The 24,658-nt window shown below is 41.4% G+C and overlaps 1 protein-coding gene across 1 annotated transcript in view; it reads left to right on the top strand.

Moving 5' to 3' along the window:
• The first annotated feature begins 1,792 nt into the window (after window positions 1-1,792).
• Window positions 1,793-24,658, top strand: part of LOC136759065 (synaptotagmin-14) — a 50,227-nt gene continuing 27,361 nt past the window's right edge. The window contains exons 1-2 of the mRNA XM_066713885.1: window positions 1,793-1,886; window positions 13,818-13,979. Of these exons, the coding sequence (XP_066569982.1) occupies window positions 1,793-1,886; window positions 13,818-13,979 (256 nt within the window). The remainder of the gene's footprint in view (window positions 1,887-13,817; window positions 13,980-24,658) is intronic.

Here is a 24,658-nt window from a genome sequence, read left to right as displayed (position 1 = left end):
TTAACCATGCTAAGTGCTTGAGATATTTGGGTATGATAGGCTCTACAAGACAGGCTGTTGTTGCTGTCATACCACATATTTCACACACTGGTAGGAGCTGGTATCTGGTATTAGCAGTAATAAATCATGTGTTTAATGAACCAGAAAAAATAAGAATTGTAGCAGCTATTCATGAGTTGCTTATTTATTGGTTATGATTAGTGCATAATTCTGGATAATAATATAAAATCCCATCCTGTCAGCTGTTAATTTGAATGTATTAATTGTGAGTTTTAGATTTCACTTTTTAGTTTTAATTGCCTGTAAATACATAAAAATGCTCACACACAGCATTCTACAGTGAGGGTTAACCTAGTAGCTATCGAGTTCAAAAGTACCCCTTGTGAAACTTGCATCCCCCCACATTAATAACTTCACTCACAGTACAACTGATCTAACTTGCCTGTCAGCAGAGTTTCTCCTTGCTTCACAACAGTGTGCCGAGCCAATTTAAACAGCCTGCGTGGGGGCTGCTGCATGGCAGGAGCAAACCCCCTGGGTCTGTAGTCCAGCGCCGAAGGAGGAGGAGATGTGATTGCCGGTAGGATCTTGTAGCTATTAAACCGCGGGTCATCAGCAGCCCTCTTGCATTTCCCCTTGCCATTCACAGCTATAGCCACTGAGGAGATCTGTGCCAAAGGAATTACTCCAATGCACGGGGAGCTGTGAGGTCATATACTCTTGCCTGATTCATGGCCAGGATTGTTTCGGCCTAGTGTAAAATGAGTGCTGGCTGTTACTAGCTGACAAACAAATCACACTGGGGACTCCAGAGTGCCTCACCGCCCCTTAGTTGCAGCCTCTTAACGGGGAGAAGAAGCACTTGCCAAACATAATTGTTCTGTGCAGACACGAGGCAGGATTATGATGAAATATTAAGGACGGGTTAATCTAGTTAATCAGATAGGACGATCAAAACGCATTTAGGTACGGTAATTGAGTTGTGTAATTAAGGAAAATGTATAACTAAATTACATCTCTCCTTTCCGCATTTCTTTTTTTCTTTTTCCTAGCTGGAGCAAATTCTTGATTATGCTCGGAGTGGGTCAGAGGTTTGATAGAAGCATGTATTGGGAAATGAGCTTTCTGCCATGATTTAATTTGCACTGAAGTATGGTTTTACTTTTTCATGACGATTGTATTTTTAAACAAGGCTGTGCTCAACTTGCCCATTTGGGGCAATTAAAAATAAAAGACTGTGTGTACCAGATAATTTCAAGATAATTTCAGGAATGTGACAATGAATATACTTTACATTCCTAATACATAGAACATTTTGAGAATGAAAAAATGTACTCTTTAAGGACGTCACAGGTATTGTGATTGTATGCTTCTGGGGTATTATAGGACAAGTTTAGAAACAAATCACATATAAAATACAGTACAGGGTCGATAAAACGGCAGAATTCAAAATGGATAGCTTGCTGGTAGGTAGTCAATTAATGCATTATCCAATTAGTGTAAAAGAGTTCTAAATATCACAGAGAGGCTAATGAAAAATATATGTTTGAATTTATGTATCCAGTACAACAAACAGTGTTACTGGATCTGAAAAAAATCAAAACCTGAATATTTGCTGACAAGAATACAGTATCTGTGCTCAGTGACATACTGACCAGCTGATCCTTCCCCTCTTTACATTGTTGAAATGTACCGTTTGGAAATACAAACACAATGCATCAAATAAGATATTTTATAGTTCTATCTGCCCTGAGGCCTTTGTCAGTGTGAGGTCGACAGAATCCTACCCAGCATGTTGGAGGAAGTGTCCGATCACAGGAAGAGAGGTCATGTACCTCTCAATGGAGTGACAGGTGGAGGCAATGCATCGTTGTCCTGTGCTGAAGGTCAGTGTCTTTCTTATAACATTGCCACATCCTCTCCATGAGCATGTGACGGAAAGATATACTGAATTACAGGATGTGTGTGCGTGTGTGGTGGGGGGGATAATGCTTTAGAAAGAGCGTGAATTAGTGTTAGTATTGTTAGTAGTGTGCATTTGTTGGTTTCCCCTTTCGCACTACTCTCTCCTATTAGCACCAAAGTCCTTGAGGGATGCATTGGTATTGTACCAAGCTCACGTTACTTAATTTGTTCCAATCTGAGCTGAACAGGACATTTGTGACATGTTTATTTTCAATATGTTCAATATTACAGTTGATTTAAAAGACATCCCTGACTGTCAGTCACCTTTTTTAAGTTAATGCTGATGGGGTTTTGATTAGTCAGTGACATTTTGCAGAGAACATAATGTAATTCTTGCTTGCTCATATAATTTTGTTAATCAGTCAGTGTCTAGTCTGGCTAATAACTCCAGGTTGAATTCAGTAAATAAATAATAACAAAACTTAAGACTTAAGGTTTATTCAACAGATTATATAATCAAATATATTATAATTTAAAAATGAAAAAACGTTAAGTTTCCCCACACAGGGAAACGGACAATCCAATGGGATGAGTTTATTTCAGATGGCAGCTTAAGGTATCTGTGTGATCTGAGCAGAGCGGCTAGATCTGTGGATGATGTCCTGGGAGGCCGAGAACGTAAATAGGGCACAGATCAACCTGAATCAATGAGAGGCACATTGTCTGGGCACAATACCATTGTTTTGTTGTGTAATATATCCCACAGGGTGACACACTACATCCAGAGACTCCCTCATTACTCAGTGCTTTTGGATCCCTTATCTTATGCAATATCAGTGACGTAAGTGTCGGTACCTTGTGGAAGGTGTCTTGTCTAATTTCTCATTTCTGCCTGCCTTGTAGCTGCTGCTTATTGCCAAAAAAGAGAAAGAAAACAAAACAATGAAAACAAAGTAATTAAAGCAATATTTCAGTTCTCAGTCACATGTTGTCAACATTAGTTTGAGAGCTAAAAATAGGAGCTACAGGTTTTCCCAGGTCAGCCTGTCATTAGTAGCTGCTTCCTCTTGTGATGCATGCCTTTTATCAACCCACAATCAATATTTAATCTAGTGTTGTATGTGAAAAAGCTCAAGAACGGATGCCTTTCATAAGACAAATTTGCACCAGCCGAAAACTGGATAGAGTATGTGGGTCTGTGGGTCACATTGCTTTCAGATATAGGGGATTGTAAATTACCAATGCAGGTGTGTGTGTAGATGGTGAGGGGTTGGATAAAGTAGCGATGCTATTTTGTTTATCAACCAATAATTTTAAATTTGGTGTATTATTGGCTTAGAAATAAGATTAATTAAAGCACACTGGGCTGTGTTTTGTTCAGTGGTGTTGATTTTGAATAGATTTTTCTCAAATAATCACTTTACCTTAATAGAGGAGGTTTTGTTTAATAAACGTTAACAATATTTGGGTGCTGTCCTAGAAAAACTCAGTTTCCCTCTATGAATAATGTATGGAATATCAATTTTTCTCCGCTGATATAAAAACACGGGTATATTAATTCAACCACATGCTTTTCATGCTCAGGAGGTCTCTTGAATTGGGAAACAATGCTTAAATTAAGAATTTTCTCCAGCCACAGTTAACATAGGTCTTGCAACTTGCTGGCAGCCAAATATTCCCAGAAACACTTTCTTCCTAATGTATGTTGTAAATGTCTTTATCCAATTGTATAATCTCCTTACCTTATCATGGTCCCTAAACAGGGAGAAGAGAGGGATCTGTGAGCTGCACTCTATAGTAAATATAGACATCCTTTCATTAATTCCAATTGGCTATTAATCCGTATTAAAGGACATAATTTATGTATCTTGGCTCTCTTTCATTACATCCTGTGAGTCTGTAGTCATCTCAGACGTAATGCATGTCTTTGAAAAGGCCAGCTGATTTCTTCACAGGAACAGCTGCTTTTTTGAAAATGTGTTGTTTTTTACTCTATTAAATTAGATTTTTTGCCCCCTGGTATCCAGTAATATAAGAAAGCACCACTAATTATAGTGTTGATATGTTATTATTACCTGAAGGGTTCTAACAAATAAACATGACTGAGATGCACACAAGACAATAACATACATTACTGATATTCAAGTGAAGCTCATACAGCTTTCAAAAAAAATAAATTGAATGTGATTTTAGTTTGTTTGGAATAAACCCAAAATCTGAAGTTTTGATTCTAAGGTCTCCAATTAGAAATGTGTACCTGCTGCTGATTGCCCTGTGTGCTGGAGATACTGCGGTGAATGAGTTACATGATTTTAAATGATCTGGGGTGGGACACAAATGAAAATGTCATGCATTGATGTTCTTGCCACAATTTATTATTTTACCCACACAAAGAGGGTTTTATGCAAAGGGTGCTTTGGGTGATGTATAGGCATAATCAAGCCAAGTTTCACGGTGGTTGGAGTGATTCTGTAAATTGATTTGTTTGACTGTGGTGATCGATAGGGTTATACAACGTTAGAGTCCATTAATGAGGCATTTGTTTCTTTTCTGCAAACAGATATTCGTAACTGGCCATATAATTGCCCCTCTCTGTGTGATATGAAACACAGGTCACCATAACATTGGGCTGCCATAATAACCTGATCTACAAAACCAGCTACTAACTATTGGTACTGTGCATTTAATTGTATTGATCTTCTACAGTCTATACTAAAGTGAACAGACTGCAGAGCAGGATTCGGAGTTTGGCAAAGCTAATATTTGATGTCCAATCAGTTGTGCCCAGAATTTCTAGTAAGGCTATGTGTATATCTGTATGTATGTATGTTTTTATGTAGTGTACACATTAATATGTGTATGTACGTAGGTGTGTGTGTATTTGTGTATTATAGTGAGGCAATACTCAAAGTGGATTTACAGAGACAGTGGATTTACAGGTATAGAGTCCAGCTCTGGTGCAAAATCCTTTAGGTTTCATTGTTGGATTAATCACAACAGAAATTAAATCCTTTAGACTAAAAATAAGAAACTGAGGTGGAGGTCTGTATATTTGTAAGTGATAAACCTTAAAAATAAATAAACCATTGCTATGCTTTCAACATGGAATAGAATTGCTTGGGTGGAAAAAACAAAATAAAAAATAATGCAGAATGCCAACTCAAAATAACCAAACAGGACAGACCTGAGAAGCATGTAGCCCAGTGCCTGTTTAATGAAGCAGTCATTTTATTTTGGGTGGCTATTACGTTCTTGGCACTTGGCTTCAGATGTGCGACTCCTTTCAACCCAAGCAGTTGCACTGATTAAATTCTCACAGGAGCTGCCTGGCTCTGAATGTATTGATACAGATTTGTTTGCTGCCTGCCTGTCCGATTTGCAGACTGTCCAGTCTGGTGTGTTCAGTTTTTAATAGTCCCTGTGCAGCCAAGAGAATACAGGCTGCTGCACCTGAGAGCAGATACTTCAGTTTTCTTTAGTCTGGAGGAGCAGCGCTTGTTAATAGAGCGTGATTGATCGTATCCCACTGAAAGGGGCGTCGTCAGAAGAGTTTGCAGGTGAGACAGTGGAAAAAGTCCTGTACGGCACTCTCTCACATTCACAGAGGATGAATATGCAGTGGTGTGAAAAGTTACTAGCAAGTCATGATGGCAGCTTTGGATTCAGCCAGCGGTCTTTTGCATCCTTCGTCTCTTATGATTGGCGTTCTAGTCATTCTCGCCAGAAAACACAACCTAACTATAGTTTTTAAGAGGAGCATCTAATGAGTGTTGCTGTTGTTGGTGTAGAGGCTGAAATTAGTTCTGCTCATTATTAAATCCTTTAATTCTCCAAATGGTTTGGTGTATATTTTGATTTCCAATTGAGCTGTATAAGCTGGAGCCTGCCCTGCAACCGCAGCAGTGAGGGTGCTTGCCAGTGTGCAACATGGGGCATATTTCTGCAACATCAGCTTGCAAGGGTGCCTTTATTGAGTATGAATGGGATAGTGTTGCATGAGCCTCTAAATAATTTAGGCAGTGCTGACATATAGGTTGGCCATATGGTGTCACACAATACAGGACAGGTGTGTGCATCCGTAATAAGATTTTCTGTGCAGGGATAAATAGACATTTCAATGGCAGCCAGAATGTGCGTTCACCTGGATCTCCTATTACCTGTAGAGTGAAGAAGCTGCTTCATGTCTGAGCCTCTGTGTCTGAGGAGCTCTCCTGTGGAAATGTGCAGCACAATAAGGAAGTCCTGACGTCTGAAGGAATGAGGGAGAGGCAGGGAGACCAAGAGCGAGTTCAGCAGTGAAGGGGATTATACGCTTAGGCTCACATGGAGTATTGTGAGAGCTGTGCAACACAAAAAAACTTGTGATGCAAGACAAGCGGCTGAACGGATAAATGTAAGCCTGCGTTTCTGCAATTGCTCCTTTCTGTGATAAGCAGACTTGAATTTCCAACTGCAAAAACCCATTTCCATCTCTTTTTGCTATTGCAGTTTGTCTCATTAGACCAGAAGCCAGCCTGATACAGGTGTAAATAGGGTTGCAGTGGATGGTACGATCAGATGAGATTCAGTGGGCCTCAGACCTGCCTTATCACAGTAGTAACACAGAAATACAATTAGGAGTGGATATTCTCTGGTTACATGTGACTGAATCTTGCAGGTACTGTTTATGTTGGACAGTGAGTGTTTGTTTTCTTGTTTTTTCTTTTTTCCCCAGCCAAGGGAACATGCTGTTGTAGTGTACAGACTTGTCGCTAGTGATGCATTGGACTATAAACATACCACATTAATAATCAGCTAAAAAGACACATCACTGAGGATTGATATTACTTATATGAGTGGGGAGGCAAATACAAAGCAAATTTAAATAAAGTATTTGTCTTCAACTTGAGAAGAAACATTTTAAAAGGTAAATCTGAATATTAAAAATAATGATAAATTAGTGAACTGGAATGAGAATCATTACATTCATTGTATGCTTCTGACTGCTTATCTTGTTCTCAGGTGTAATTAATCCTGTTACGTTATGTATACATTTATATTGTCATAATGAGTATAGGTATTGTGTAGACGTAATTTTCATGTTTTCAATTTTTAGGTGACAAAACTAAGTAAATAATTAAATGAATCCCTTAATTCTGAAACAAAGCATTTAATTAAGCTTCTTAGAAACTCTTCATGTTATTAAGCTAGGAGATAAAACTGAGAACAATATACAACAAACAAGAATATCTTATTACAAGCTCTTTTTTTAATTTAACTATGTGAGGATTGTTTTAGTAGTCAAGTATTGTGAAACTGCTTTTTTCCCCTGTATGTCTGGAATCCCAAATTTTTACATCGTTATCCAAGAATGTCACTGCCAATGACGTTAACCACTACAAAGACAGATGTTTTCACATCTGTCTTTGTAGTGGTTAACGTCATTGGCAGTGATATTCTTGGATAACGATGTAGAAATTTGGGATTACAGACATATCTGTCTTTGGCTTGTGCATGAGCATTTGCAAGGTAAAGCTCACTGAGACCGCACTGGATTTTTAACGCATTCCTATCAGATACAGTGAGGGAAAAAAGTATTTGATCCCCTGCTGATTTTGTATGTTTGCCCACTGACAAAGAAATGATCAGTCTATAATTTTAATGGTAGGTGTATTTTAACAGTGAGAGACCGAATAACAACAAAAAACTCCAGAAAAACGCATTTCAAAAAAGTTATAAATTGATTTGCATGTTAATGAGGGAAATAAGTATTTGACCCCTTCGACTTAGTACTTGGTGGCAAAACCCTTGTTGGCACTCACAGAGGTCAGTCGTTTCTTGTAGTTGGCCACCAGGTTTGCACACATCTCAGGAGGGATTTTGTCCCACTTCTCTTTGCAGATCCTCTCCAAGTCATTAAGGTTTCGAGGCTGCCGTTTGGCAACTCGAACCTTCAGCTCCTCCACAGATTTTCTATGGGATTAAGGTCTGGAGACTGGCTAGGCCACTCCAGGACCTTAATGTGCTTCTTCTTAACCACTCCTTTGTTGCCTTGGCTGTGTGTTTTGGGTCATTGTCATGCTGGAATACCCATCCACGTCCCATTTTCAATTTTCAGGGAAGGAGGTTCTCACCCAAGATTTGACGGTACATGGCCCCGTCCATCGTCCCTTTGATGCGGTGCAGTTGTCCTGTCCCCTTAGCAGAAAAACACCCCCAAAGCATAATGTTTCCACCTCCATGTTTGACGGTGGGGATGGTGTTCTTGGGGTCATTCCTCCTCCTCCAAACACGGCGAGTTGAGTTGATACCAAAGAGCTCGATTTTGGTCTCATCTGACCACAACACTTTCACCCAGTTCTCCTCTGAATCATTCAGATGTTCATTGGCAAACTTCAGACGGGCCTGTACATGTGCTTTCTTGAGCAGGGGGACCTTGCGGGCACTGTAGGATTTCAGTCCTTCACGGCATAGTGTGTTACCAATTGTTTTCTTGGTGACTATGGTCCCAGCTGCCTTGAGATCATTAACAAGATCCTCCCGTGTAGTTCTGGGCTGATTCCTCACCGTTCTCATGATCACTGAAACTCCACGAGGAGAGATCTTGCATGGAGCCCCAGACCGAGGGAGACTGACAGTTATTTTGTGTTTCTTCCATTTGCGAATAATCGCACCAACTGTTGTCACCTTCTCACCAAGCTGCTTGGCGATGGTCTTGTAGCCCATTCCAGCCTTGTGTAGGTCTACAATCTTGTCCCTGACATCCTTGGACAGCTCTTTGGTCTTGGCCATGGTGGAGAGTTTGGAATCTGATTGATTGATTGCTTCTGTGGACAGATGTCTTTTATACAGGTAACGAGCTGAGATTAGGAGCACTCCCTTTAAGAGAGTGCTCCTAATCTCAGCTCGTTACCTGTATAAAAGACACCTGGGAGCCTGAAATCTTGCTGATTGATAGGGGATCAAATACTTATTTCCCTCATTAACATGCAAATCAATTTATAACTGTTTTGAAACGCGTTTTTCTGGATTTTTTTGTTGTTATTCGGTCTCTCACTGTTACAATACACCTACCATTAAAATTATAGACTGATCATTTCTTTGTCAGTGGGCAAACGATAATCAAACAAAATCAGCAGGGGATCAAATACTTTTTTCCCTCACTGTATATGCCATTCACTGGTTCTGTCTAGTGCTCTAGGAATCAATCTGTTCGCTTAATTTACAGTATGCATGTACATTTTCAGTGTTCTATTTAACTTGTTGTAATACCATGTTGTTGGTGCTTGTTTTAAGCAATAGATAGATAGATACCAACAGATTTCATATATAATAAATATATAGATATATGAGAAACCTACAACAACTGTTACACTGAGAAAGCAAGCGAAGACAATAGAGCTTCAAATGAGAGTGCGGGTGTTTCTACTTTATATAACATGAAGACTTGTTAATCTTTTATTAATACTCCTGCTGTGAGAAATCTATTGCAAGCTTTTCATTAACCGTGAAAACAACACAAAAAAACTCTGCAGGGTATTTATTTTCATCATGAATTATAAACCTTGCTGGTTTGCACTTTGGTAGATTGTTCTCTTTCAGTACTTTATTTTCAACAATCAGGAAGGATATATAATACTTTTAAATGCATTTATGCACATATGTACAGATGTGAGCTCATGTTCTGTGAGCTGACCCATCAGATAACATCTGTCTGTGCTTGTGTAACACATCATTAAATAATGGAGAAACTTGCTGGGTTGTGTTGATAGAGTTTCTTTCTTCATTGGAATTAATTCATATTCTTGCCAGCTGAAGTCAAACTCCTCAGAGCAGCACACATCACAGCATGGAGCAGCCCTTTTCCAAACTTCACAGGAGATGTACTGTAAATGACAGAGTGGTAGAAGAAAGCCTTGTGCTCTTTGTCTCACTGCCGCTGCCCTTGAAAGCATCTTGAATCCTGTTGCATTAAACAGTGAACGCAGTGGGTCTACTTAGGCATGAAGAATGAAATATTTAAGGGCACTTCAGTGCAGTTTTTAGTATTTCACAGACTAGCAATCTGTCTGTTCCTGTATCAGGCCAAGCGATAGTCAGTAAATGCATATTATCTGCAGGCAGACCGGTCAGGGAGGGAGAAATTGAGGTAGATGTGAAACTAATCAAGCCTTTTGTATTTTGTTTGATTTTTTGTTTTTGTGTGTCTGTGAATTCACTTGAGATGGGCTGGGAGGTTGTTCCATAAAGCACTGTTGAATGTGAGCTCTGAAAAGCATATGAGAATCTTGACATTTGTCTCAATCTTAGTATAGGTTGTCTGGTATTTAATTAATCAAATTAATATTAATAAAGAGCTTCAACCTCTACAAGCTTCCAATATATGTTGTGAGTTATGGCTAACAAACCCCTATGATGTTGAAGCAAAATAAACAGCCCTCTGTCCTGGGCAGCTGGACTGCCAGTGATCTAGGCAGCATGAAGAGAGAGCATGAAAGCAGAGGTTGTTAACAATCACGGACAGGCTGACATAGTTTTTTTTACCCTGGCTACGTACAAGTGCAGAACTCTCTCAGGTGAAGCAAAACTTCAAGAAAGAAGAACTTGGTCAAATTAAATTGGAAATTTTAGCACTTAGTGAAATTAGAAGAAAAGGAAAATAACGAATTGAACTGTATAATAATAGATCCAGCAGATGTGGATTATGGGGATATTTATATCCTGTAATTCTTCTTGTATCTTTGAATTATGTCTTTAGCAGTGTACCGTTACGCAACAAGAGAACACAGTTACATTCAGTTATGCACTGCTCTCCATTTAAATTGTTCAGTATTTCAAAATTCTCATTTTTTTAAGGAAAAAAAGAGAAAAATTATTGAACTTCAAGCAGCTTCAATGGTACATTTTCAGTTGACAGAATACAACTAAAGATGTTTCTGATTACCTCTATTGAAAGAACTGAATGATTAATCTCTGCATTTGTGTTTGAAAAAAACTTCTAATCCTGCATCTGTTTCCTTCACCCACATAGATTTGCACACCATTCATGCCTGTAACACCCCCACCCCCTCCCACATACCCTGTCTCCACACATGCAAAGTGGTGCACATAAACCCTCAGGCCCCTGACACGCTCACAGTTCCAGCCTCATGTTCAGTCACAGACACACAGAGCCGATAAGATTCCAACTGAACACGCTCTGTATATCAATCAGATTTACACTGATAGTTGAGCTATGCCCAAAATTATCCTGCTGATATTTCTATGCAGAATGTAGTTCCCTTTTCTCTGTTTAACCATATTTTTCAGGCTGACAGTTCATTCCTGGTTAGTGCTATACTAGCATCTCCCTGAGCCTGCCAGAAAATGACACAGATTATTTTTTAATGCTTTAAAAACAGACTTTTTTAGCCTCCACAGCTAACTGGCATTTATCAGTTTTGCTGTGTACACAGGATGCCTGAGGCTGGGCAACCGGCAACTTCGGCTGTAGTAAATAATCTAAGCCCTGGTTTTGTTTAGGAGCTGTTCAATGTGTTCTACAAATAGCCCAGGTGGAAGGAATGGAAATAGGGAGTGATTGGATGTCTAGTGTTGATGTGCATGTACATGGTGTCAGGTGAACCCTCTGACCACAGGGCAGGGAATTCGGTGTCTTACAGTAGCACCAGGATGAGACTAAGTTCTAAGTCCAAATCTTATTTTAAAATAACATATTTTCTCATGACGTTACACTGTATCAAAACAGTACTTCAGATATATTCTAAGATCTAGATTTCTCCCCACAATGTCCACATGCTTTCTCAAGTCATTCTTAATTCTGGGTTTGTTTCCCTTTGACTTCCGTTTTGTGATCTGACAAATGATTTGCAGATTGTCAAGCAGGGAATAGATGAGGAATCAAGGTCGAACAACTTTTCTGTTTGGAAATGAATAAGGAATTCTAAGAACATTTATGTATGTATGTATTTATTTATTTATTTATTTATTAGGGTAAACAAGCTACAGTAAATAAATTGTATATCTGTTAACCCACTTCCCCCTGACTGTTTATTCCAGAGAGATGTAATGGTGCACCACAGGCCTTCAAAATCATTCTCCTTATAGACCTTACTCTGAGTGTTCCCGTGCGTCACTAATTTAGAAAGCTGGGAGGAGAAGGCCCCCTCCACAGTAGACCTAGTTGCTTTTTATATTCCAGAAGATTTGTCGAGTCACGGACGAGGAATTGAAGGAGCCCAGGGGTTAATAACCTGCAGCTAATTTTGCACCTCACAGATCACAAGCGATCTCCTTAGAAACGGGCCCTGCTGTGTCAAGGGCGACCTTCCTCTCCACTTCCAGCCTGTCTTCTGTCTTTCTTAACAGTCAGGGGGCTGAGAGAAAGAGAAGTGGGGGGGAGTGCTGGCGTACGAAGTACGAAGTACGAAGTACGAAGGAGGCAATTGCCAGGTCCCGTGCAGCTACTAGATCCCATGAATTGTTAACGACCTCCGCCAGGCTCTGGTTCCCTCTCTATTCATGAGGTCTTATCGACCACATGGCTTCCAGTGTGCCCACTGCCATCTGATACCGAGGGCCCATGGAGAGGCCTGGGTGGAGGAGCCTGACACTCTCAGCTGGAACAGTAACAGGGAATTAATCATCCCAATCAGGCTAAAAGGAGTGCAGAGAGAGAAAGCTCTTCTCTGTCTCTCTCTCTCTCTCTCTTTGTCTTTTCCCCTACGTGCAGGCTTTTGATGACTCAGTGTTTAACTGCTTTGACCCCAGAGTGAGGCACTTGGCCACTACTAGAATGATCCAATGGTGTACTATCACCTTCCACCTGGCAGTAGTAGTAGAAAGTGAATGCACAATGCACTTTTCATGCTTTTTTGCCTGTTGAATGTAATAAATGGCATTGTTTTCTACATCATGAAGGTGACATTTTAATGATTCTTGATTGCCATCTCATTACCCACAGTTAAGTTTATCTACGACCTGCTCTTCACCACCCCATTAAACTATGTTTCATCTATGTATATATTCAAGACAACATTTATAGTTGGCATGTTTATTCCGATCTTCTCTGAAACAGTTCACTAAACCATAGATAGGATCTTAATTATATGATATAGTTATTTATCCTTTATTCCCAGTATAACACCCTTCAATTAACATTAAATCAGTGTTATTCTTTGCTTGTGAAACTGCTGCAAGATTCCCTGTTATGCTGAATGAATATTAAAACACTGGAACTATTCATGTTATAGGGCCATGCAATGCCTTCCCCAGACCCGCAGGCTTCTGACTTGTGTTTAGCTATTTCCCTCTCTGGGAAGCCCTGGAGACACCACACTTTTGATGAATCAGCATGTGACTCCTTTGTAGTATCTTTTAATTTCTCCAATACGAGGCATAGATATGATAGAATGAACAGAGGCTGGGGAGACGTATATCAAAGGGGCTTGCCTAGATCACATAATGCTTTCTGTTGTGTTTCTGTTCTGTAACACTTACGTTAGGGTTTAATCTCTAATGAACGCTATGTAATCCCAGGAGGGGGATAAATCTTGCTGTAGAATGGTCCTTTCAAGTCTCATTACCTTGGCCTAGTATAGGCTGATCAAATAAGGCAGGTGGTGTAAACCTGAATGCTTTACCAAACTGTAAGATATATGCATATTTGTATTCACAAGATAACATCTTCATTCATTGTTTTTTGCATCATTGCAGTCATTCTCTTTTGTTAGAAGGCTAAAGTTGTTGTGGTGTGCATTATTTGCAGAAAGGACCTTACTTGGTTCATGAATGGACTCCCTGAGTGTGTGTCAGTTGCTTACAGGCTTCTGAATGTCTTAGGGCTGACGATGTACTTCTATGAGTGTTGCACCCTTATTTAAAACAAAATGCTGTTCGCTTAACAATCCCTATTCTGTCTGTTTTCTCGACAGTGTCTCCAGAGGCGCTAGGGTTCCTGTCTGCTGTTGGAGTCTTCATGGTCCTGATGATTCTCCTTTTTTTATACCTCAACAACAAACTGTGCTTCGAGAGTGTGGGGGAACTGTCCTGCCTAGATGAGTACAGGAAGAACAAGGATTTACAAGGTAAACTCAGCTAAGTGGCTTCTCTGCCAGCTAATCCGGATAGGTTAAGGGATCTCAGAAGGCACTGTGATTTTCTTAGTAAACCTAAAACACAGTGTGGTATAGATATTAATACCTATACATCTACCTTTACCCCTGCCTTTGCAGCCATTTCTGTAGAGCTGAGTCCAAAGGCCATGCACCTACTTAGGCCTTGGACAATAGGCTTTAGTTGCACAACAACACTGGGATCATTTTCATGGGGATCTTTTAATCAGGCTTAAACGTACAAGAGTGTTAAAGAGAACCAGGCATTGTCTTCCTTTGACAGCAGTTCCTCAGAAAGAAAGCACCATACAGTACAGTGGGTCAGTGAATCTGTTAACGTCTGGGATGGGGCATTCGTTTATGACTGAATTTGGTGGTCCTCATGTAGTCCTTGCTGATTGGAAACAGAAGCATTTCAAATCTCTTATGCACAAAGTCAGAGGAAGCCTGGCCCTGCCTTTTTAAACTGATATGATGCCTCACACACTAAAAGGTTGTATCTCCAGGAGCCACTCTGAAAGAGATAATAATGAGAACAATACAGGCATCCAGCCTGTACATCTAAGGACAACATCTAAGGAGAGGAGAGACAGATGCCAAGGATTTTTTTCATAAATGATAGAATACTGCCAATGACATTTCAAAATCCCTTTAGAATGAAAAGGCTGTAAGGACTTGCTCTATGTTTGTAGAGTACGGTTAACAATTTAGATGAGAGTGCCTTTCGTAAGCCAATTCCCACCAAGCGCGATGCTGGAAGCTGCTGTAAAGACACAGATTATCTTCCATTTCGAACATGCACGACATGATTTAATTTGTTGCAAAACCTTACAAAGCTGTCAAAAAATCTTCCCCTAATGCAAAGAGAACATGTACATTAGACAGCAGGTGGCTTACACAAAAGTTACCAAATTCAAGAAAATTTAAGTTAATGACAAACTGTGTGCAACGAAAACAAGTTCATTCAAATATGTCTATACAAATAAATAATAATAAAAACACCTTAGTGTATATCCCCCCCCCCTTAGACTCACAAAATTAGATTCAACTTTTATAATCTGATTAACTGCTACAAGATTTCCCATGAGTCCTGGAAAATGATTTGCTTGTCAGTATGCAGTGTGTCATTTCAGTGTGGCTAATGGATAACACATAAATAAAAACAATTGAGAGCATCAGTCTAATATTTCTAACCATCTTCATTTCAGTGAAGTTTTCTTTTGTACACTGTTCAAAAAAATTAACACCAAGTCAATTAAACTTCAGGGATATCAATCTGTCCAGTTAGGAACCCTAAGCGATTGTGAATCAATGTCACCTGTTTTGGTGCAAATGAAAGTGACAACAGGTGCACTGGAGAGGCAACAGCAAGACAACCCCCAAAAAGGCAATGGTTTTGCAGGTGGTGGCCACAGACAATTGCTCTCTCCTTATCCTTCCTGACTGATTCTTCTCTAGTTTTGCTAGTGTCCTTTTCACTACTGGTAGCATGAGGTGGTACCTGCAGCCCATTCAGGTTGCACACGTAGTCCAGTTCCTCCAGGATGGCACATCCATACATGCCATCGCAAGAAGGTTTGCTGTGTCTCCCAGTACAGTACAGCGTAGAGGAGATACCAAGAGATGGGCCGTTACACGAGGAGAGCTGGACAGGGCTGTAGAAGGGCATCAACCCAGCAGCAGGATTGGTATCTGCTCCTTTGTGTGAGGAGGAACAGGAGGAGCACTGCCAGAGCCCTACAAAATGACCTCCAGTGGGCTACTGGTGTGCATGTTTCTGACCAAACTGTCAGAAACAGACTCCACGAGGGTGGCATGAGGTCCCGACATCCTCTAGTGGGACCTGTGCTCACAGCCCAGCACCATGCAGCTCGATTGGCATTCGCCAGAGAACACCAGAATTGGCAGGTCCGCCATTGGCGCCCCGTTCTCTTCACAGATGAGAGCAGGTTCACACTGAGCACATGTGACAGACGTGAAAGAGTCTGGAGATGCTGTGGTGAATGTTATGCTGCCTGCAACATCATCCAGCATGACCGGTTTGGCGGTGGGTCAGTGATGGTCTGGGGAGGCATATCCTTGGAGGGTCGCACAGACCTCCACATGCTAGCCAACGGTACCCTGACTGCTGTTAGGTTCTGGGATGAAATGCTCAGACCCATCGTCAGACCTTACGCTGGTGCAGTGGGCCCTGGGTTCCTCCTGGTGCAGGACAATGCCCGGGCTCATGTGGCCAGAGTCTGTAGGCAGTTCCTGGATGACGAATGCATTGATGCCATTGACTGGCCCTCATGTTCCCCAGACCTGAATCCAACTGAGAACCTTTGGGACGTTATGTATCGGTGCATCCGACACTGCCAAGTAGCACCACAGACTGTCCAGGAGCTCACTGATGCCCTGATCCAGGTCTGGGAGGAGATCCCCCAGGACACCATCCGCTGTCTCATCAGGAGCGTGCCCAGACGTTGTTGGGAGTGCATACAGGCACGTGGGTGCCATACACACTACTGAGTCACATTATGAGTTGCTGTGATGAAATTCAATCGGTTGGTGATTTTTGTTTCCATTGATATAATTTTGTTCTCAACAGACTACACAATGTACCGTAAAGATTTTGATCTTTAATATATTTCATTCATCGAGATCCGATGTGTGAATTAAGTGTTCCCTTAATTTTGAGCAGTGTATTATTTAGTGACAATTGCTGCTCACATGCTGGAGAATGATAGGTTGGTAATGCAACCCCAGTTATCTGAAAAAGGAAGCACTGCCCAAGGGGGAGGAGTTTCTGCGCACTTCCGTAGGAACCCGATTGAAAACATCACTCTATCAAAGCTGCCATTGGCCCCTGCGTGCATCACTCAGAACAGGTCCTTTCCCACTTCCTGTTCTATAAAATGTGATGTCAACAGTTTTGTTGAAGTGCTTTTTGTTTATTTAGTGAGAGTTCACAGTATATCAAATCTTAGACTGCTAACAGAGCCCTGCTAACACACAACATTGCCACAATGTTGTAGCAACATAAATTATGTTATATTACGTTGCTACAATGTTGTGGTACTTGTTTTCAATCCAGTGTATAGTTCACTATACATTGATTGTGATTTGTTTGCGTCTTTGGAAAGCAATTAAAAAATAATAATAATTTAAAAAATAAATAATCAAAAGCCTGGCCTATTAGCCTACTTCTACAATGAACCAATGATTCCAGGCTCTTCTTACCCTGCATGAGTCCGCAATGAATTTATGAATGTTTAATACAAACGCTGGTCTTCAACTGACTCCGGTGCGTCTTGCAATTATTTGGAAAAAATGCCGGGGCGTTTAATTGACGTTTTAAGGGAGCACTTAACATTGATTTCTGTACTTGGAGTGTTCCCTTAATTTTTTTTAGCAGTATATATATATATATATATATATATAGACGCATGCACCACTGCAACACAATGCAATAATGAACTAACTATATACAGGGCAGCCTGATAAGGCAACATCCCTGTAGGCCACATGACAGACCCTGGCAACACATCGACAGGCTATCAGCAAGTCCAGGAGCAGCTCGCATTGGTGCTCCACTGGAAGACATAGTCCAGTGGAAGGGAAAGACACGGTTCAAAATCAAATAGTTCCATCAGGATGCACTTAACAGGGGCAGACTGGGAGAGGAAATCAGGAGCCAGAGCCCGTGGGCTACTGGGGCTCGACTGCAGCCAACACCGGATTCCCAATGGAATGGACCAGTCCCGGCACATCCAACCTGTAGAACCAGACAAATGCAAGCAGTGAAACCCAAGCTGCAGCCGCACAAATGTCTGTCAAGGGGATGTCTTGAAAAAGGACCCATGATGTGGCAATGCCTTGAGTCGAGTGGGCCACCAGGTGTTCAGACACTGGGGTCCTGGTGGACTCATAGGCCATGGTAATAGTGTCCACAATCCAATGCTAGAGGTGCTGATTTGAAAGCGCCTGGTCCTGTGTCTGTGCTCCATAAGACACAAACGGTTGGTCTGAGCGCCTAATGCCCTTACTGCGTTCCAAATAGCACCTCAGGGTGTGCACAGGGCAGAGCAGGTGAAACCGACTCTCTTGCTCCAAAGCAAAGGGAGGAGAATGAAAAGACATCAACTCAATAATCCTGTTGACATGAAATGGAGACAGTACTTTCAGGAGGAATGCAGGGTTAGGCCTTAGCGTGAGCCTGGAACCATGTCCTGCAAAACGGACACACACTGGGTTTATGGACAGGGCGTGTAACTCGCTCATGTGTTTTGCATAGGTGCTGGCCAGCAAAAACTAAGTCTTAAGTGACAATAGCTTCAGCTCAGATGAGTTCAGTGGCTCAAATGGGGCTTGGGAAAGTGCATCTAGCACTACATCTGACAGATCCCATGCAATCAAACGCTCCTGCTCAGGGGCCAGGCCCAAAGGTGGAGGAGGCCCGGATTGGGGTGCTAAAGTATGCCCTGCACCTGGGACAACACGTCTCCTCTCACTGGGAGTTGCCAAGGCTCTCCGTTGAGGAGGGCGATCAGGTCTGCAAACCAGAATCTGCGAGGCCACTGTGGGGCTATCAGCAGAACTGTCACTCGTTCTCTCCTGACCTTCTCCAGGACCACCGGGAAAAGGGGGAATGATGGGAACATGTAAAGGAGACAGCACAGCCATGCTTGGGCTAGTGCTTCAATCCCTAGGGTTCCTGAGCGGTCTTTGATGGAGAACCATAGTGGGCAGTGGGTGGACTCTGCCGAGGCAAAGAGTTCCACTTTAGCTCTGCCGAACCGTCTCCACAGTTGTTATATCACAAGTGGGTGGAGGTGACATTCCAAAACCAGGGGGGCCTCCCTAAGAGAGGAGGTCACCTGCCGTGTTGGATAGGCTGGGGTGGTGAAATGCTCTGATGGAGCGGAGCCATAGCTGCGCCCACAGAAGCAGACGGCGTGTTAGACATTACAGTCTGCGTAAAATGGAGACCTTCTTGCCTGTCGATATAAGCAACCACCACTGTGTTGTCCGTCCGAACCAGCACGTCTGTCCCGTAGAACTGGCAGAAAATGACACAGTCCGAGGAGCACTGCTTGTAACTCCAGGACATTGATATGGAGGGCCTGTACGGGCTCCGTCCACCTGCCTCGGACAGCACGTCCGTTGCAAACTGCGCCCCGGTGTGACTGTGACTCGGCATGCTTAATCGCGGCAAGGATGCATCTGTAAAGACCTGAACCAGGTGGGAGCCCAACTGCTGGTACGAAGATCAGCAGGGAGGTGGGACTGCTGCCTGGGAACTGTAAAATACTGTTTATTGGGTTGAGTATTTTACATTTCTTAAAATAAAACAATTCCAATTTTAATACTTATGATTAAAATCATTTAAAATATCAATCATTAAAATCACTTAAAAAATTTTAAAATCTTTGTGATTTTAACTAAAACAATTAACTTTAAAATAAACGTGCTCAAATCAAATAAACAAAACGTGATAAAAGCAAAAAATTGCACACCAACAAAAGAGTCAGATACCTTGAAAATAACTGAAAATCCATTGAACAAATTAAAAAAACAATTAAAAAGGAAAAAATAAAAAACAAACAAAAAAAGTCCAATGCATTTTAAATTAAACCCAAAACGGTCAATGTATCTGACAACAAAATATAACAAAACTATACCTAAAAAACCCTAAACAATGTGATTTAAAAACAACTAAATCTTTAAAAACAATTAAGATTCGTTATTTAAAATCTTCTTTTAAAAACAATCATTCATAAAATCTTTAAAAGATCTTTAAAAGATCTTGGACTCGGGCTCCAGCAGGGGGAACTAACCGTCCCCGGAGGTGGGTCCCATCATGGGATCCTGAGCTCCCCCAGATCTTGTATGCGCCAGTTCTTAAAGGCTTCCTCCTTGCCCCTCTGATGGACCTCCAGATTGACGTAGTCTTTTACAAACACCATGCCTGGGAACTGTAGTCGGGAGACATCGAGTTCCTGAAGCCTGCCTGCGGGGCTGGGCTGAGGGTGTAACCCTGGCTAGCTGCAGGGACTATTCCCTCTCCTGGGGAGTGCGTGTCAGCATCTCCTCCATGGAGGGGCTGAAAGTAAAGCCTGGCGTTATGGGTGCATCTATGAGACGGGTCCTGTTCGTGACAGGCACTCGTCTTGCCTGTGGCAGCCAGAGCTGGTGGCACGCAGACACAATGGCTGCCAAGGAGCATCCAGTTTCCCTTTTGCCGTGACGCATCACATTGACTAGCAGGTCGGCTGCCACTGCTATCTCTCTGATAGGGGGGTGGGGCCTGTGATGCAGTGGCTGGGTCCGGGGCCTCAGCCAGCTGGGCCAGGTAAAGCGGGAAGTGCGGCTGTCTTCGAGGCTGCATGTCTGGAGGAGGAGACGGAGGGGCTCGGGGGGAGAAGTAGGTCCAGAGCCACCAAGCCCCTACCGTCACTCGCCGGATTGGGAGATCGCCGGGTGCAGCGGCAGTTACGGTGTCACTTGGTGGGAGACCGGGGCTCTGAGCATGCCGTAGCAGACCTGGAAGTTGAGGTCAAATCGCTCCCGCTGTCAATGCCCAGACAGACGGGGCAAAGGACCTCCCCACTCCAGGCTGGCAAGGTGCGTCGGCTGCAAGCAGCACAATCTCGGGGGCGAGAGTAGCTCATCACTGAGCACACGCGCTTGAACGAGGAAACATGCAGCGGGTGCTTCGGTCAGATGCAACCTTGCTGTTGCCGGACAGAACACCCATAGGCTTAACCACACCATGTGTGCCGGGGTGACGTGGGGTCCAGGGTCCGGGGGGCCAGAGTAGTAGGCCACCTGCCGAAGTGGGGCCTAGAACCGAGGCCGCATCCGCGGATGGTGGAGCGCAGCAGAGCTCGATCCCAGCAAGCTGATAGAGATCTCCTACAGCCGCAGCTGTGGGCTGTAGTGTGGGCGCAAGCCAGCGGAGGAGCACGTCTTGCGGCCAAGAGCTGTTACGACACACCGAGGCTTAGGCCGGTGCTCCTGCTGTGTACAAAAATTATATTAGTTATAAAATATGGTATTATAGCAACACGATTATTATTTTTAAAATGCTCTATTTGTGAAGTGAAACTGAAACCGAAAGCGCCACCGGAGCTCCGATTCGCGGTCGGATAGGGTTGAAATTAGCTATAAATATCACTAATAAGACACACAATAGAGACAGAGATGTAGCAAAACTGTGGTGGACAACACTATTAGTGAAGCCAGCCAGCCAAAATACACAGTTTTTAAGGTCTAATGCAACACAGACAGAAAGCTCACGTTCTCGAGTCCAGCAAAATGGCAAAAGAGGAGGAACCCGCGCTGATGTCATGTTTTATAGAACAGGAAGTGGGAAGGGACCTGTTTTGAATGATGTGTGCAGGGGCCAATGGCAGCTTTGATAGAGTGATGTTTTCGATCGGGTTCCTACAGAAGTGCACAGAAACCCCTCCCCCTTGGGCAGTGCCTCCAACTTGAAAGATAACGGACTGTATATTGAAGTCAGTTTTTAAGGATGAATAAAAATGGTTAAGTGTGGGCGTGTGATATGAAAGAGGAATTTTTGGAAATAAAACTTCAACACATTTAAAGGGTTTGATATTTTTTATGGACTATAAAGAGCTGGCACCTTGCATCTTAATCTGAAGACAAAACAAGCCTGTGAATTGCCAGAGAGCTTTACCTGGGTGAGTCAGGCCGAGGCCGAGGCTGAGAGAGGCCTTGAACAGTGGAGAGCTGCCAAAACCTCAGCTGCCTGGGGACCAGACATTTCATCACCTCAGTCTTGCTCTAGCTTACGCTTGACTGAAATGTCATCTTTTTTTGTTGGAGCTTCTGTAATGGATTGAGCATATTCTGTTGATATGCCGGAGATCATAGTCTATTTGTGAATTTATCTGCATCAGTTTATCAGTGAATTATATGTTTTTTGTTTATTATTTTGTTGTACATTTTGATATATTACTGTATATATATATAAAAAACAAAATACATACAAAATGCAATTATTTAAAATGGTGAAATCAATGCCTGTCTAAAGAAGTGAACATATTTTTTATGATAAACACACAGATGTATGAAGGGAAAGTCATACTGTACTTAGAGTGCTGATTATATAGAGCCAAAAGCGAGATGTTAGAAGCTATAGAATACATGTCAAAGTCAATGTGAAAAAAAACATAGTCAGGGCAAATGGGAGCTGGAGGAGGTCAATCAATAAATCAATGTTTATGTTAGAGAATGTCTTTTAATGGTGAGCACTAGAACATTTATCTGGATGCAGTGGAGCTCCAACTCCAGCTTGAACAAAAATAACAAGACATGACCCTCCAGCAAATCCTTTTGAGTCCCCTGGACTAGACAATGTTCAAACAGAGGAAGCAGGTACAGTGCTAGTACTACCACCACAACGATTTCACGTTCAGCCATTCACAATTGTCCTTGAATTATTTTTAAGAAAGTTAATATCAAGCTGTATATAAATTCAGTCACTCTTCAGATTTGTTAACAGGGATTCTGACTTATTCATACAAATGTCACAAATTCTATTAAGGCACAGATTCAGGACTCTGAACCTCAGTGTGACTTGCGGGTTTAATCATCTCTAAAGAAGGATTTAATGAAAGAGACACAATTAGGCAGCTGTCCCAGAGAGAGTCAGTGTTTATGACAGCCTTTTCTCTGCAAAAAGGATGGGTTAATAGATGGTGTTTACTGCTGTAATACTTTAGGCGACTGCAGATTGGCAGTGTCTCCTTGAAAGAAAAGCTGAATGCAAAGATATTATGGAAAGGAAGAAATATAAGTCTAATCACATGTTTTTTAAATATATATTTAAAATATAAATATATATTGTATTATAGAAGCCATTTACTTTAGTCTTTCTTATGGTACTGAAGGAGCCATTTATTTCCTACTTCCAAACCATAGCCTTAAATTAGATTGGTGTGTTTAATCTAAAGTAACAAGGCAACTGCTGAGAATCCTTTTGAGAAAATTGCCATTACTGTCATTCTGTATCATATCTAGGTAGTTAGTGTTTGGCTTGTTTAGTTAAATTAGAATCTAGAGTGCATGTGACAACAAAGTTTTCATTATTGAATGAATAAAAAAAAACATTAATATTATGTGGAGAAAATATTGAACATCTCTTAAATTACCTGCATATTTAATCTGTTTTTCAACGGTAACTTCAGATTACATTTTAATGTCATCTGTTTATCTACTGTACATTATTTTTAATATATTCTTTCTCATATTTGAATTATAAATATCAAATCATACTCACCAGCACTATACATTGTTCTAGGTCAACAGAGCTCTAGACAAGGAAAAGGATCCTTGTTTGCCAGGGAGTACATTTCTTATGTTTACATTGGGTTCATGTCAAAGTCGTTTTTTACTTGTTTTATGCTGCTTAAACATCCATCTGTATTAGATTGGTGTCAGACCAAAATTTATACAAGCCTAGCTCAGAAGGATTTTTACAGTAGGTCAATTCTTGTCTTACATGGTAATACACTGTAGAATATGACTTAACTAATAAGCTCTAATGATTTAAATTTAAAACAGGGTAAAGAACAAGAACAACAAAGCTGTCACAATGTTTTAATTGGCCCTTCGCCCTCTTGGTATTTACTGATCATTTTGCAGTAATTCACGTTGTAGCTTATATAAGTCACAGTGGCATTTAGTGCGTGATGTTAACATTTATTTTAATTAATTAATTCTTCTTTTATTCTCTAATATTCTAAAATTCAATACGGTTTCATTTTGTTTACTTTCATATTAGTATTACGTGTTTTTTAAGATCTATAAAGAAATGCATCCAAAGCTATGTTTTCTTCTCCCTTTTATCGCTACTCCAAGTATTGTGTAGCATACTGTATTCAATATTCTCTCCGATATATAATTAAATTGCAGTCCAAGGATTGAAATACATGCATTAATAATTACATTACAATTACAATTACATGCATTCCAGACAGATACCATATTTCAACATCTGCATAAAAGTAAAATCAACTGTAGTGTTATTTTACATCAATTTAATTTAATAAATAAATACATAAATTCAATATCAAATGGGTGGAAAAATTACTTAATAGCTATAGACTGCTTGCTATATAATTTTTTTATGGCTTGAATAGATCTTTATTCTTCCTGTGACAGATAGTGATTTCTCTTCTGTGACTGTAACCGAAAAATATGACATTAAGGCATAATTAGATTGGATTTTGGGTGGGCATCAATTTTCTGCAACCTTTGCTCACTGACAAAGCAAGGCTGTAGCTCTTTCCTGCCTTGTTAACTGTACATTTTCTTTCCTGTTTGTGTGCCAGCAGCAGAGAGCTAGGAAGGAGGCCTGTACCCATATGAGACTCTGGCAACACGCCACAAAGAAGGCAGTTAATCAGACGTAAAAGAGTAAAATTTTAAAAATATTCAGACAGAACAAAAAGGCAGTCCAGGACATTGATTAAAAACCACCAAAGGGGGGATGAAAAGCAGCTGTCAATCTACACCATGGCGTTTTTCAAGAGCTTCCAGCAAAGCCTGGCTCTGCCTTCAGTCTCCTCCATCATGGACTCCTTCACCAACGCGGTGGACGACCTCGCCAGTGCGGTGGGGGATGTCACCTACACTGTGTCCGACTCAGT

This window comes from Amia ocellicauda, chromosome 1, assembly GCF_036373705.1.
Source record: "Amia ocellicauda isolate fAmiCal2 chromosome 1, fAmiCal2.hap1, whole genome shotgun sequence".
Lineage (NCBI taxonomy): Eukaryota > Metazoa > Chordata > Actinopteri > Amiiformes > Amiidae > Amia > Amia ocellicauda.
The sequence above is the reverse complement of the archived record's forward strand: the minus strand, read 5'-3'. Positions and strand labels throughout refer to the sequence as shown.